The following is a 14830-nucleotide window of genomic DNA, read 5'->3' as shown; positions in this document are numbered from 1 at the left end:
ACAGACCTGTGGCTTGGCAAGTGGAATTCAAATGATTTCACTTTCTAATATACAGTGTTGTGAATTCCCTGACGCTCTGGAAATGGATGAATAATACCAATGTGTTAATCTGTGATGGAAATTAGATGCCTTAGTCTGTTTTACATCTACAGTAAGTGCAATAGATTTTTCAGGCAACCTGATTTCCAGAGGTACTGAGCATCCACAACTGAAGTCCAGAGGAGCTGCGGGTGTCTCAGGGCTATGAAAATTGGCCTCATGTAGGTAGTTTTATGGTAACACTGAACATGTGCGACCTTATGGCCTGATTTTTCTACTGCTCTACCCCGATTATCCTTTACACCTCTACAAAACGAGTGCAAAGTGCATGTAAAATGCCACCAACAGGAATTTTGCACTCACACCAGCGGTAGGGTTATACACCCACATCTGTAAATCGGCACACAGGGTGCAAGGCAGTAGCGAATCAGGCCCTTTGCCTTTGTTGGTTTGATTTATTAAACTAATGGTAGCTAATTAATAATGGTGTATGAGTTTCTTCCTTCATTTTGACAGTATGCTAGCAATGACATGTCACTCAATCCCAGAGGAAAGGGAACTAATTACTCTCTATTATGGAGCATGTCGAAACAACAGAATACGGGGCCGTGGAGAATTCACACTTTATCCATCCGAGCAAACCTGTAATAACACAAATCAATCCTAGGTGATTTCCTATTCAGACCTTAACATTTCATAAATATATTTTACATCATTTTCTTTTGGAGATCTGTGCGGTTTTTTTTTTTAATTTTTGGAGCATGGTAGTGGGGCGGTCATTCATGGAGTTAGGCAACACTCCAAAGGCTGAAATTTGATCCACCTTATTAGCAAGTGGCTAACTGATGTCCCTGTCATTTCCTGATATATTGTATTCACTTGGCCTGAGAAGATAAGTAATTGGGATCATTTGAAATAATCATGGCTGTTCTTAAGGGCCCTTGGATAATTCTGACAGGCTTTGACCCATTTTGACAGGTTTCAGAGTAGCAGCCGTGTTAGTCTGTATCCGCGAAAAGAAAAGGAGGACTTGTGGCACCTTAGAGACTAACAAATTTATTTGAGCGTAAGCTTTCGTGAGCTACAGCTCACTTGCATCCGATGAAGTGAGCTGTAGCCCATGAAAGCTTATGCTCAAATAAATTTGTTAGTCTCTAAGGTGCCAAAAGTACTCCTTTGCTTTCTACCCATTTTGATTCAGATATTGGTGAGGCAATCCGATACAGTGCCATTTCCTCAAAATCTCAGTTTTGTGGGGTCGGAATTCACAGCTCCAGCACTGCATGCTCTGTGCCCTGGGAGTCCAGCATTTTTTACAGAAGGATGGCAGTTAAGATTTGATAAACCTATTGTAGCTCTCTGTGCCCCTGCCTTTGGCACCCAGAGAGAGTGTGTGCGTGTGCGTGCGTATCCGCGCGTGCCAGAAGTGGAGTAAAGGACTGTGATCCTTGGCAACTGCCACAGGCTGCTGGCCTTTTTAAAACGTTATTTACATCCCTAATCAGCACGTGATTGGGCTTTCAACTGGTCTGGGATGGTGGAGGGAAGTGGAAAGGTGATGTGGAACCCCCTCCTCAGCTGTGCCAGCTGTAAACTCAGGACAGCTAAGGATTGAGCAGTATGGGTACATTTTTAGTTAGGTGCATGGAAAATTATAATGGAAGGTAAGGGAGCTCTCTAGCTCCACCATCTTGCAGAATCCGGCTTTCTCTCTCGTTCCCAATTCCTAGCTCTCTCACTTGTAGTGATGTTTTTTTTCATGAACATTGATGTGAACCATTCCTGTCTTGCCAGATTTTGTGATCGGTGGGTGGAAGCACGAGACAAAATACAGAGGACCTCACCAGTGGTCTTGTTTCCCATTGATTTAATGCAGCCCAATCTTGTTAATCCAGGTTTAGCCACAGCCCGGGGATCCAAAAGCTTTCTGAAGTTATCAGCTTCATACCACAGGCGTATTACTGAGTTGTTAATCTGAAAGGTTTTGTTCCATTTAAATTTGAACAGACATGACATTTTGACAAATGATTTGGATTAACCATTTCTGAGTGTAGGTTATCAATGCATATGGTAGGAAGGGAACATGTTACAAAAGCTGGACGTGCACAAGTCCATGGGGCCGGACGAGTTGCATCCGAGAGTGCTAAAGGAACTGGCGGCTGTGATTGCAGAGCCATTGGCCATTATCTTTGAAAACTCGTGGCGAACGGGGGAAGTCCCGGATGACTGGAAAAAGGCTAATGTAGTGCCAATCTTTAAAAAAGGGAAGAAGGAGGATCCTGGGAACTACAGGCCAGTCAGCCTCACCTCAGTCCCTGGAAAAATCATGGAGCAGGTCCTCAAAGAATCAATCCTGAAGCACTTACATGAGAGGAAAGTGATCAGGAACAGTCAGCATGGATTCACCAAGGGAAGGTCATGCCTGACTAATCTAATCGCCTTCTATGATGAGATTACTGGTTCTGTGGATGAAGGGAAAGCAGTGGATGTATTGTTTCTTGACTTTAGCAAAGCTTTTGACACGGTCTCCCACAGTATTCTTGTCAGCAAGTTAAAGAAGTATGGGCTGGATGATTGCACTATAAGGTGGGTAGAAAGTTGGCTAGATTGTCGGGCTCAACGGGTAGTGATCAATGGCTCCATGTCTAGTTGGCAGCCGGTGTCAAGTGGAGTGCCCCAGGGGTCGGTCCTGGGGCCGGTTTTGTTCAATATCTTCATAAATGATCTGGAGGATGGTGTGGATTGCACTCTCAGCAAATTTGCGGATGATACTAAACTGGGAGGAGTGGTAGATACACTGGAGGGCAGGGATAGGATACAGAGGGACCTAGACAAATTGGAGGATTGGGCCAAAAGAAATCTGATGAGGTTCAATAAGGATAAGTGCAGGGTCCTGCACTTAGGACGGAAGAACCCAATGCACAGCTACAGACTAGGGACCGAATGGCTAGGCAGCAGTTCTGCGGAAAAGGACCTAGGGGTGACAGTGGACGAGAAGTGGATGAGTCAGCAGTGTGCCCTTGTTGCCAAGAAGGCCAATGGCATTTTGGGATGTATAAGTAGGGGCATAGCGAGCAGATCGAGGGACGTGATCGTCCCCCTCTATTCGACATTGGTGAGGCCTCATCTGGAGTACTGTGTCCAGTTTTGGGCCCCACACTACAAGAAGGATGTGGATAAATTGGAAAGAGTCCAGTGAAGGGCAACAAAAATGATTAGGGGTCTGGAACACATGACTTATGAGGAGAGGCTGAGGGAACTGGGATTGTTTAGTCTGCGGAAGAGAAGAATGAGGGGGGATTTGATAGCTGCTTTCAACTACCTGAGAGGTGGTTCCAGAGAGGATGGTTCTAGACTATTCTCAGTGGTGGAAGAGGACAGGACAAGGAGTAATGGTCTCAAGTTGCAGTGGGGGAGGTTTAGGTTGGATATTAGGAAAACCTTTTCACTAGGAGGGTGGTGAAACACTGGAATGCGTTGCCTAGGGAGGTGGTGGAATCTCCTTCCTTGGAAGTTTTTAAGGTCAGGTTGGACAAAGCCCTGGCTGGGATGATTTAATTGGGGATTGGTCCTGCTTTTGAGCAGGGGGTTGGACTAGATGACCTCCTGAGGTCCCTTCCAACCCTGATATTCTATGATTCTAGTGGTCAGAGCAGTGGATTAGGGATCAAGATCCCTTCTAGGTTCTATTCCTGAGATATTGGCCTCATTCTGTGGCCTTGGACAAGTTACTTGAACCTATCTGCTCCCCTCGTTCATGTGACGTGCAGGGTAACAGATGGGAATAAATTTACACAGCAAAGGACCAGGGAAGGTGGCCGTGGAGGGAAAATGGAGCTATGCAACCATAATGTAGACTACATCGCCACTGTTAAGTGCTTCATGTAAATAGCTGCACACACCAGGTTTTTTGAGCTCTGCAAAACCTTGGAGCTATACTGCATATTCTTGAGCACCATCTGATGTCACTGTATCTATTAACTATTTACACATACACCAAGATAGAGCTCTTCTGTAACAGCTGCCACCAACTCCCTTCTATTTACATTAATGAGAAATGCTGCAAACACTATGCTGTGTATCTGGCAGAAATGAAGAAGGACTTGGGGATCAGCCACTTTATGCTGTTTTCCAAGGTAGTAGAAGTGAGGTGAGATTTTCCCTGTAAATTAATGCTGACCACAGCAGCATTAACTAACGTGGAGCAGCCTGTGCATTGGGATTCAAGCATTTGAAAATGGCTCCAGTTGTTCTGGAGTCTCAGTATGTGTTGATGAGTTGCAACAGACTGGCCACCAATATGAGCTCCATCAGAAGGGGAATTAGTCTACCCCTTTCTCTTTTCAAACAGAGGATCGGCTGGCAATGTGCCTTCACAGGTTTCCTGCAGGATGTCTATATTTTTCCCATCTGTTCAGTGGATTTATGTGGCCATGCCCTTCTCCCTCCATGAGCTTGGAATTTGCTCTTGCAGAAGTGGTTTCTGCTTTATGGATTTGCATATGTTCTTTTGCCTCTTATACTCTTCCATGCTTATTTATTTGGCAGTCCTTAGCCTCTGTGTGCTTCAGTTTACTCATCTGTAAAATTGGGATAATATACTTTCCTATAGCACTCTCACAAGGATGATGTGAGGATTGAGTAATATTTTAAAGGAGAAGAACAGATGCTTTCAACTAAAATTAAATGTAAATAGGTGGCAACATTACTGAGAGTGCTGTCTGGACACTGGTGTTTAGAAGTGGAGGAGGGAGATCCTGAGCATAGGCTTTTCCCTATTTGGTTTTGTCGGCCTTGTGTTTGAGTTACTTATAGAGAAGACATATTTTGTATCACCAAATATTTAAAAAGGAGTAAATCTCCTTATATAAATGCCTGGTTGGTTTCTCGTTGCCCAGATGAATCATTTGGTAATAAATTACGCAAAGGAAAAAAAATGAGTGTTTTCTCCCTTTTGAAATAATTTGTAACATACACAGCTGCTGCCTTCACATCAATTGCTGTATTGTATAAGTGCAAATGTAACTGTAAAGCACTTCAGAAGGGGTATAAAGGAATAGTAAGGAAAGCTCTAGCGCAGTTGGAACAAAAGACTGTGAGGGGAGCTGCAGAGTTTCTAATTACAGCTGTGCAAAACCTTCATGACACAACTCCGAGCCCAGATGAGTATTCACCTGGTGTTGACGTTCATTCTGAACCTGAAATGTGGGCCAGGCATTTGTGAACCTTTAGAGGGAAACTGTATCGAGTTTCAGATGAGCCCAGGCCACGTTTGAAATGAACCTGGTCAGTGGGTGATATCTCTGCAAAACACAGTGAATATAATTTTTGCTGTTGGATCTGATCAAACCCCAGAATCCAAGCAAAAATCAGGAGGGCGCACAAAGCCATGCAGAGTGACTGTGTGATAAAGTTCACACTACTATACTTCGCAAGGCTGGCTCTAGGTCAGATTTTTTAGATGGGGTGCTGGTAAATTGCTTTATCGCTACAGCTGCTCATTAGGGGCCTGATCCTGTGAAGAGCTGAATGCCTTCAGCTTTTACTGAAGTCCAGTGACAACTGAAGATACAGAGCACCTTGCAAGATCAGGTTTCATTTAAGAGAATTTTGAGGTGCTCTTCAGTACTGTGGTGTGGATGTCTGGCTGTTCCCTTGCCAGTAGCTGCAGCTTTGGAGTGTGTGCCTATTCATTACAGTGCATGGGACACTGGGGCAGCTGCCCCAACTTTATAAGAGACATTCTATTAAAATAGCCGTTGTAAAAGGTGCATAGAATAGGGATGAAGGTTAAAAAGTGACTGGAGCAGTCTCTTCCACCTTAGACTTTGTATAAAGATGGCAACACAGTCAATAAGATCTGTCCCCTGGAACCAAACTCATCACATGTATCATGGGCTTGATCTCATAGCACAAGGAACCGTGTCCTGGAGCTGAAAATGATTTGTGTAAGCAAGATGGTACACTTGGGAATCAGATTCATATGCGTGGACATTACAAGTCTGGCTCTGCCCAAATTAAAGTAAATGGCAAAGCCCTTGTAGTTATCTGTGGGACCAGTCCCAGTGCCTATGATCTTGATCCAGCGAAGCACTTAAGCTCATGATCACTTTTAAACATGTGAGTAATCACAGTACCTGAGGTAAAAAGATAAGCACAGGCATAAGTAGAGCCCTGTAAATCTGCGGATATCCACTTTGGATCCATAGATGTAGATCTCCATGGACCGTGGATGGATGAGGATCCAAATGTTACTTCTAGAGCCCTGCAAATCTGTGGATATCCACTTTATATCCACAGACCATGTTTGCGAATCAGATGTGGATAGAAATTTTGTATGTGCTCAGGGCTCTAGGTGTAAGTGCTTTGCTAGATTGGCACCTATATCTGAATCTTCAGAACTCCCTTTCAGAAAGCAATTATCCTCCCTTCTTTGTTCACAGGTGTTCCCTTTCCAAAGAACTTCCTTCAGATCTGCAAGAAGATCCTATGCAGACTGTTCCGGGTATTCGTTCATGTCTACATTCATCACTTCGACCGCATCATCATCATGGGAGCTGAGGCCCATGTCAATACCTGTTACAAGCACTTTTATTACTTTGTAACAGAGCTTAACGTCATAGACCGCAAGGAACTAGAGCCTTTGGTAAGTGGTAATATACAACCTAACGTTATGGAGAATTCTCCTTTTCCTCTCCCTTCATTGAGCCTTTTCCAAACCTGTCACAGTTGATTTCCACTAGGAATGAAATGTCTATGTTTCAAGACAGACCATTTAAATAAATGAACTCGTGCCTCTGTCAATAGGCCAATTCCCTCTGCTGCAGCATTTACAGTTGGGGAAGTAGAAAGAATAGAGTGCGATGTGTGCGGGGGGAGTGGAGGGGAGGGCAGAGGTGACCTGTATAATGGTGAACTAGGATTTCCTTTGTAATAATTATGTAGGTGTTTGTGAAAGTAGTGGGTGTGCTGCACTTGCATTTATTCACTTTCAGTCAGAGGTTCAGACACTTGATAGCGCAACAAAACCAGACACTTCCCTTGACTTAGGAGACTTGGCTCTAGATAGATCAGTGTTTAACTTATTGTCTCCAAATATTAGATTCCAGAAATGGGAAATACTTTCACTATTTCGTGAAGGTTTAAAAACATCTTAGAAAGAGAGGAGAGGCAAGGTTCAATTTGGAAAGGGGTTCTCTGTGCAAATTTTAGCACCGGGCCCATGGGCACGTTTAGAATGGATGGGGCTTAGGGTTCTCCACAAGTCAGAAGTTGCAATTCTGTATCCTACAAGTTATTAATGAAGTGTTAGCACTGTTCCCCTTTTTTAATGGTTAAATGCACATTACGAGCATGGCTGACCAGAAATGTGTCCCTCTGTGTGTAGAAAGCAGATGCTTGCCTGTGTGTCTGTGTCTCTGTGTGCATGTATGCACATGTGCAAAAAGTAGAAGCTTTTGTATGTATTTGTGTGTAAAGCAGATGCCTCTGTTTGTGTGTCGAGGAAGGGTTATGTGTTTTTGTTGACTGGAGCAGGAAATGTGGTGTGAGGCAAAGGAGACGCAAGTTTCCCAATGGACCCCAGAAAGGAATGGCCAGTTAAGAAATTTGCCTTTATGATATTAAGTAATCCACAACATCCCTGTGTTGTAGGTACCTGTTATGCCAATGTTACAGATGGGAAAACTTAAGCACAGAGGGGATGATTCTCTGTTGCACTGTGACTCCTTTACACCACACTGGCAGCATAAATGGGCCTTAAAGGGGTGAAAACAGGCCCTTGAGGATATGGCTACGGTAGAGAGGGCTTTCCCACTGGCATAGAGATGCTAAAGCAGCTCCACCTCATCCCCCGTCTCTGTGCCCAGCATGGGGGACATGTCAGAGGCAGGAGATATGAGAGATAAGCCAGAGGTGTTTGGAGAACACTGCTCCATAAGTTAGAGCAGCCCTGAGGTTTGTGCTGGCTGCAGAATACAGAGAGAGTAAAGGCAGTTTTAGTTATTAACTCCCTTATTCCTGAATTCGGCCAGAGTGACGAAGGAGCTTGCCCAAGTCCAGAGTGAGTCAGTTGCAGAGCAAGGAATGTAATCCAGCTGGTGATATGTCCATTGTGTGCAAATCCTCTTGCATTCCAGCAATCTGTTCCTGGGAATGGGAATTCTGTTTAGAATTCTGATGGAATTCAGCAGCTTCAAAGAGGTTATGTCCCTGACCTGCATGAGGAAGTACCATGTCAGCAGTCTGATGGAGCCCCACCTGCTCTTGCTGCCTCTCCTCCAGAATCTTCTTGGCAACTATCAGCCTAGACCACAGCATGGAAATGCATAAAAACATATGTCTGTATCTTCCTTTTCTTCTGGGCAGAGAGGAGGGAACTGATTGCCAAAGTGAACACAGACATGACAAATCATCTCAAACATTAATGCAACCGCTAAGGATGAGCTGTGCCCCCGCAAGATCACCGTTGCAGGAAATGAGCCAAAATTATCCCACTAAATTACAAAATGGGCCAAGCTCTGATTAAATAAACAGATTGCCATGCGCTCTGTAAACCAAAAGCCAACTGATGAATCAAAGTTTTTTTGAAAAAGGGAAACAACTCCAAATGCTGGTACTGGATTAATAATAATAAAGCTGACAAATACTAGTCTGGAGACAGGATGCTGGCTTATTAAAATGGGATTTACCCGACTTTTAAATCCCAGTACAGCAATTGTAAAATCAAAGCGCAAACTGGGGTTGTACATAGCTCATTTCCTTTAGGTGGTTACCTGATTAGCTCTTTGAGTCAAGCAAAAGATGGGGCTGTATTTTTAAGCCCTGCTGATTAGTGGGTCATTCCCCTCCACTCCCGAGACCTGGTTATTTTGACAGAGTTCTAAAAGTTCTTTGTCCCATGTGGCAAAAGGTAGAGCTGACTCACTTGCTAGCACTGCGGGCAGTTCTAAGGAGAAATGCAAGGACGGATAATTGAATCATAGGGAAAGTCTGAAAACATGCCCTTCCGAACAGCTGATAAGCAGGACACCCTGAGACGTTACTGTAAATATTTTGAAATTTAAATTTGATTCTTGGTAAAAATTCTAATGGGGCTCCAGAGAGATTTCAATATACTGACCAAATGACAGCCCTGCTGTATATATAATGCCTCGCTCCTGGCGCTTATTCTCTTTTCCTGCAGCGAACCAAGTGCCATTCATAATAAATAACAGATAACTGTATAGTGCGTTACATCTTTAGAGTGACTTCCAGATGTTAATTTGAGTCATTCATGGTCTTGTGGTTCAAGCCCAATCTTGTTAAGTGAATTGCACTCTGTTGCCACAGATTTCCTGTGTGACATTGGGCAAGCCAATTAACATCTCTGTCCTCAGTTCCTCATCTATAAAACCGATATAATAATACCAGCTTTACAGGGGGGTTGTGAGGCTAAATTCATGAATGCTTGCAAAATGTTTTGTGATCCTTGAATGGAAGGTATTCTAGAAGTGCAAAATGCCTGTAGTGGTGGTTATATGATGATTATCCCCTCTTCCTCAGAGGAGACCCTGAAACTGACACACTGAATCATAGAATATCAGGGTTGGAAGGGACCTCAGGAGGTCATCTAGTCCACCCTGCTGCTCAAAGCAGGACCAATCCCCAATTTTTGCCCCACATCCCTAAATGGCCCCCTCAAGGATTGAACTCACAACCCTGGGTTTAGCAGGCCAATGCTCAAACCACTGAGCTATCCCTCCCCCGCCTCAAGTAAGCTGTGTTGACATCCAAAAGAAATAAAGTACAAAAAACTATTGGCCTTTTAGCAAGGCCTTTTTGGATTTGCTTTCTAGCCAGTTTAGGTGCTTCCATCAGTATCAAATTCAAATGTATAAACATCTTCGACAACATCTTTACTACAGCTTATGTCGGCATAACTTGTGTCACTTAGGGGTGTGAATACCTGAGTTACACGGATATAAGCGCCACTGTGGACAGCGCTGTGTTGGCAAGAGAGCTTCTCACTTTTGCTCCTGAAAACTCTCCTGTCTGGGGATTGGTGTAGCTGGATCAGGGTCTCCTGAAAAAAAAAGTTAGTGCTCTAGATAGCTGCCTACAAGAATTATATTTAATGCCAGCCCTGTACCTCAAGAGGACAGTGGCAGTTGCACATGGTAAGTACACCATAAAATGGTGAGCTATAGCAACAGTGTCAGTTCAATCACTTGCTAGCTGTCAGAGGTAGATGCTGTGAGCTTTGAGGATTTGTTCCCAGTACGTTGCCTTTTGTTGGATAACGGTGACTTGAGCTGTGCAATAAAATCTGTTCCTGAAAAGCTGTGACGTCTTGAGCACAATCCTTGATGCACGGCAGTGTTCGTTTTGTTGTCGTTGTTTGTTTTTGTTTTTTTTTAACTCAATGCATTGAGCTGGCCTGCAACTTACAGGCAGGGCTGTCTCCTGTTCTTTAGATTTATTAGCATTTTAAAAGGAATTTGTTTTAAATGGTGGGGTTTTGAGGCTAAATTTAGCTTCAGAATATGGTGGAGTTCATCTGAAGGAACAAGATCATGAAGGCAGAAGAGTTTTTAAAAGCACACTTTCTGGTTACTGAACTTTATTGATTAACATGCAGTTACATTATATTTCATTAAGAGGAGAGATGAATCAAAAAATATGTCCAGTCTCCTTGCTGTGGAACCCTGTGCAAGGTCACAGAGAGGGTGAGAACATATGCTGCGATTGGGTACCCAAAGCGTACTTTGAAACCAGTGTTTTTAATTTAAAGGTTCAGGTTACCTGAGCAAAACCACCCAAGCTTTCCATTGGCACAATGTCATCGAGCTGTTACCAGATCCAGGGCTCCCATGAGTTCCTCCATTACAAGTTACACTCGAGATTCATGGGAGTGATGGATGGGGCAGTCCTGCAAAATGCCAGGGGATGAACAAAGTGATTCTTCCGCCCTGCTATCTCGGATTCTCCCATCATGTGCTAGGAGCTGGGAAATCCCAGCACACAAATAAGCTTATATTCAAATCTCGATACAATTCTATTGAACTGTAAACATACCTATGCCAGTGCTGGGCAACTTATTGGCCATAGGTAGCAGTATATTTCAATGTGCATATTCTTCTGTTTTAATAAGGACAGTAATGTTTTACATAATGCTTTTCATACGGGCCAGGACTATGCTACAATGTTTGGTGGCATGACTGTGTCCCTCAGGTGTGAAAAATCCACACCCCTTAGCCAACATAACTATGCCAGCAAAACCCACAGCTATATTGGCAAAAGAGTCCTTGAGCTTGTGTTGTTCAGAGAATTGCTTTAACTAGACCAGCAAAAGATCTCCTTAGGTCAGCATAAGTTGCAGGATAGGGGGCTCTACCAATATAACTCTGCCAATATAGCTATAGTAACAACACCTTTTTAGGGTAGACTAGCCCTAAAAGCCCTAGAAAGATCCTAAAGTGCCTTACAAACTATGGGTCTGATTCTGATCTGTTACACTGGTGTAACTTCACTGGCATAAGTGGAGTTACTCCTGATTTGCACTGGTGTAAGTGATAGCAGAATTTGGCTCTCTGCTTCACTTTTCCTCCTGATGTGGCTTCTGCTTCTCCTCCTCCCTCAGGAAATCTGTGCTTTCTCCCAGATGTCATTTCTTACAAGTATTTTGTTTCATGAGAACAAAAAGTAATAAAATGGGGTGTAGATGAAGCAAATTAAAGCAAGATATTTTCTAAGTGTCTACTTACCATATGTATTAAAAACAGTTTCTCATTTAAAGATACAGGCACACATTCAGCCTTAGTGTAAGCAATAGCTACTCCAGTAGAATCAGTGGAGTTGAATTAATGGAATGAATCCAGTGGAGTTGGTACAGTCTTATGCTAGGACTAAATTTGTCCCCCAGTGATCAAATATAAAATGTCCTTATCCGCTCCATTATATTCAGTATTAAAATTGCCATTGATTTCAAAACAGGTAGGGGCTCCAATAAATTTTCACTTAATTTTTGATGCAATTAAAAAATAAACATCTAAAATTGCTGAAAGAAAATGGTTTTACATTTTTTTATAGAAAACGCTATTTACTGAATACAAGTCTAAGAGTTGGACTAGACAAACCAAAGAGTAAGGCAATGGCTTTTTATTACATTAACCTAATCAGAATATCTGTATGTCCTGTTGATTTACAGTAAGCAATGCTATATACTACATCGAAAAACTTACACTATACTGGGCAGCATTAACGTTTTCACAGTTGCACACAGGGGTGCTGGAACAGTTTGTATAGTGGGGGTGCTGAGAGCCACTGAACCAAACCATAAACCATGTATATAATGGAAACCACTTCAAGTCAGGGGGTGCAGCAGCACCCCAGCACCTTTAGTTGCGTGCACTTAAGTCAGGAAGTTCCATGGTTCAGATTGCGTAACTTGGCCTTATCTCTGTCCCTTGTATGTGATGAGACAGAGCCAGATTTTATTCATATTTACACTGATGTGAATCCAGAGTATTTCTTTTGTAGTCAATGTCATTACTTTAGATTTACACAGATATAACTTAGTGAAGTCTAGCCTCATTGGTTTTGAAGTACGCAATCATTTCTCAAATAATGCTAATATAACATCATGCACTATTGTGTATTTCTTTGTAAAGTGTGCTTTGTCCGATGCATGTTAATTAGCCCATTATTGGTAGGCTTTTTGGAGGAGCAGCCAGAGATTTGAACAGATAGGGAAACTGAAGAAATGTTCTCTCCATGTCCTCCAGCAGGGTTGCAGATCCTAGACAGGAAGCAGGAGTTGCTGCTGTTCATGCCATACCTTGTTCTGTGGACAGAGTATTTCAGTATCCAGGGCTGTCAGGCCAACATCTTCCTTACACTGAGTCAGTATTTCTTCACGTATCTTTGTCAGTTCAACTGTACTTTTGATGCCAGCCCATGTTTATTAGGGTGTATTAATTAGAGAGGTATTCAGGGCAAACAACGCACATTAAACACTAAGATTTTTCTTCTCCTATTGTTGGCTTACCCATGGCATGACTAGCGTGATCCCCAGACCGCAGCGGTGCATACCAAGTATCACTGTGCTTTTATATCACACAACACTGTTGTCACTATGCCTAAGCCACAAGCAGCTACTGTTACTCTCCAGTTTGCGAACAGTTCATCCTTTCACAAAACAATTGGCAATTTTGCTCCATGTTTATCTATGTAACATAAAGTGTTTATTAATCATGCAGCTTATTGACAGACTGCTACTATTCAGAAATCCTAAAAATATATCTCCTCTGCTGTTCTGTTGTTAGCCCCATCTGAAATTTGGACCAGCAAGCTTTTGGGGTTTTTTATTTGCTTTGTTTATGTTTTAAAAGAGAGCAGTCCCAACCAGCGAAGTTAGTTACATTTGTCCAGTTACAGTGAACTAAAAGGTATGTTGGTTAAAATCAATGATTAAACAAGATTGTCATCCTGGGGAGTTTTCAAACTTAGCTTAAAATATAAATCTATGTATAATTCACTAGATTTTTTGATCGTCTTTGGTCGTTCTTATTGAAGTTTGTGCTGAAACAAGAGTTTGCACCTTCCCAGTCCATTGTCTCTCGTGACTGTTCCGCATTCCACTGTGAAGTAATGGTACTAAGTATACACCAGGGATGGTCATCTCTAGAGCAATAGACTGAGAGATCAAAAAACCAGAAATATTTTTGCACTACCAGTGCAGCCGTGAGGGAATCTGGCCTGCAGGGTGAGAAAGCCACTTCATTTCGCTGACGCCACCATGCTGTCATTATCCAAATCCTTTATATAGCTCTCTATATCTATCTATCTATCTATCTATATCTATATCTCCTATCCCCTCTCTCTGTATATTTTGATTTTATAAAACCATCACCATGGTATCTCCGTGTCCTCACTTAGATCCTCCCTGAAGACTCATTCCTCCTGCTCTGCCCACAAGAAGTGAGTCAACAATAACATTATCATACTGTTTTAAAAATATCCTGTCCTCTCTCTCTGCTTTGTTTAGTGTGTAAGCTGTTTGGGGGAGAGACAGCCTGTATTTTGGTCTTGTATGGGTCCAAGTACATTGTTGGTGCTTAATGATGATAAATGATATGTACAAACTGTCTTCATAAAAATCATAAATGTCATAAAAATTCTCCATACCTTTTGGCCCAGAACAATCTCAAACCAAGACCTATTGACACAGTTAGCCAAGACGATATGAGCATCATCATTGCCAGGAGACATTGGAGATGGATTGGCCATGTGCTTTGGATGGAAATTGATTCCTTCACCAGAGTAGCAATAAGATGGACACCTGAAGGCAAGTGAAAACGAGGCTGTCCGAAAACAACATGGCGAAGAGCTGTGGAAGCCAAGCTGAAAAACCTGAGGCACAGCAGGGGAACCGTTGAAAGACTTGCCAGAAACGGACAGGAGTGGACGAGCTTCATCGCCGCCCTAAATGCCACAGGTGTAATGGGAACATGATGATGGTGATGAATGATGATCAGTAATTTACAATCAACAACTTCTAACTAAAATCTGTTCAAGAAACTGGAAACTTTTCTTTACCTCCTTCCCTAATGCCCAAACTTTGGTCGTTCAGATAAAAAGGAAACAGAATCTGAAGTGCCCTGGTTGGGGGTATGCCAAACCAACATCCAACTAGTTACTTTTGAAAAACTGAAATCTTGATTCCTTGGCCTTTCTCTAATATATCTTTTGTCTACCCTCCCACAAAATTGGGTACCTCTACTGGATGGAATGCATCATCCACAGGCTGATC

The 14830-nt window shown here is 42.7% G+C and overlaps 1 protein-coding gene across 1 annotated transcript in view; it reads left to right on the top strand.

Moving 5' to 3' along the window:
- The window catches only part of MOB3B (MOB kinase activator 3B), a 72360-nt gene extending 57987 nt beyond the window's left edge, over window positions 1-14373 (top strand). Inside the window, exons 2-3 of the mRNA XM_077816478.1 lie at window positions 6483-6685; window positions 14218-14373. Of these exons, the coding sequence (XP_077672604.1) occupies window positions 6483-6685; window positions 14218-14373 (359 nt within the window). The remainder of the gene's footprint in view (window positions 1-6482; window positions 6686-14217) is intronic.
- The last annotated feature ends 457 nt before the right edge of the window (window positions 14374-14830 follow it).

Source organism: Eretmochelys imbricata, chromosome 5 (assembly GCF_965152235.1).
Source record: "Eretmochelys imbricata isolate rEreImb1 chromosome 5, rEreImb1.hap1, whole genome shotgun sequence".
Lineage (NCBI taxonomy): Eukaryota > Metazoa > Chordata > Testudines > Cheloniidae > Eretmochelys > Eretmochelys imbricata.
Note: the sequence above shows the minus strand (reverse complement) of the source record. Positions and strands in the feature narration are given on the sequence as shown.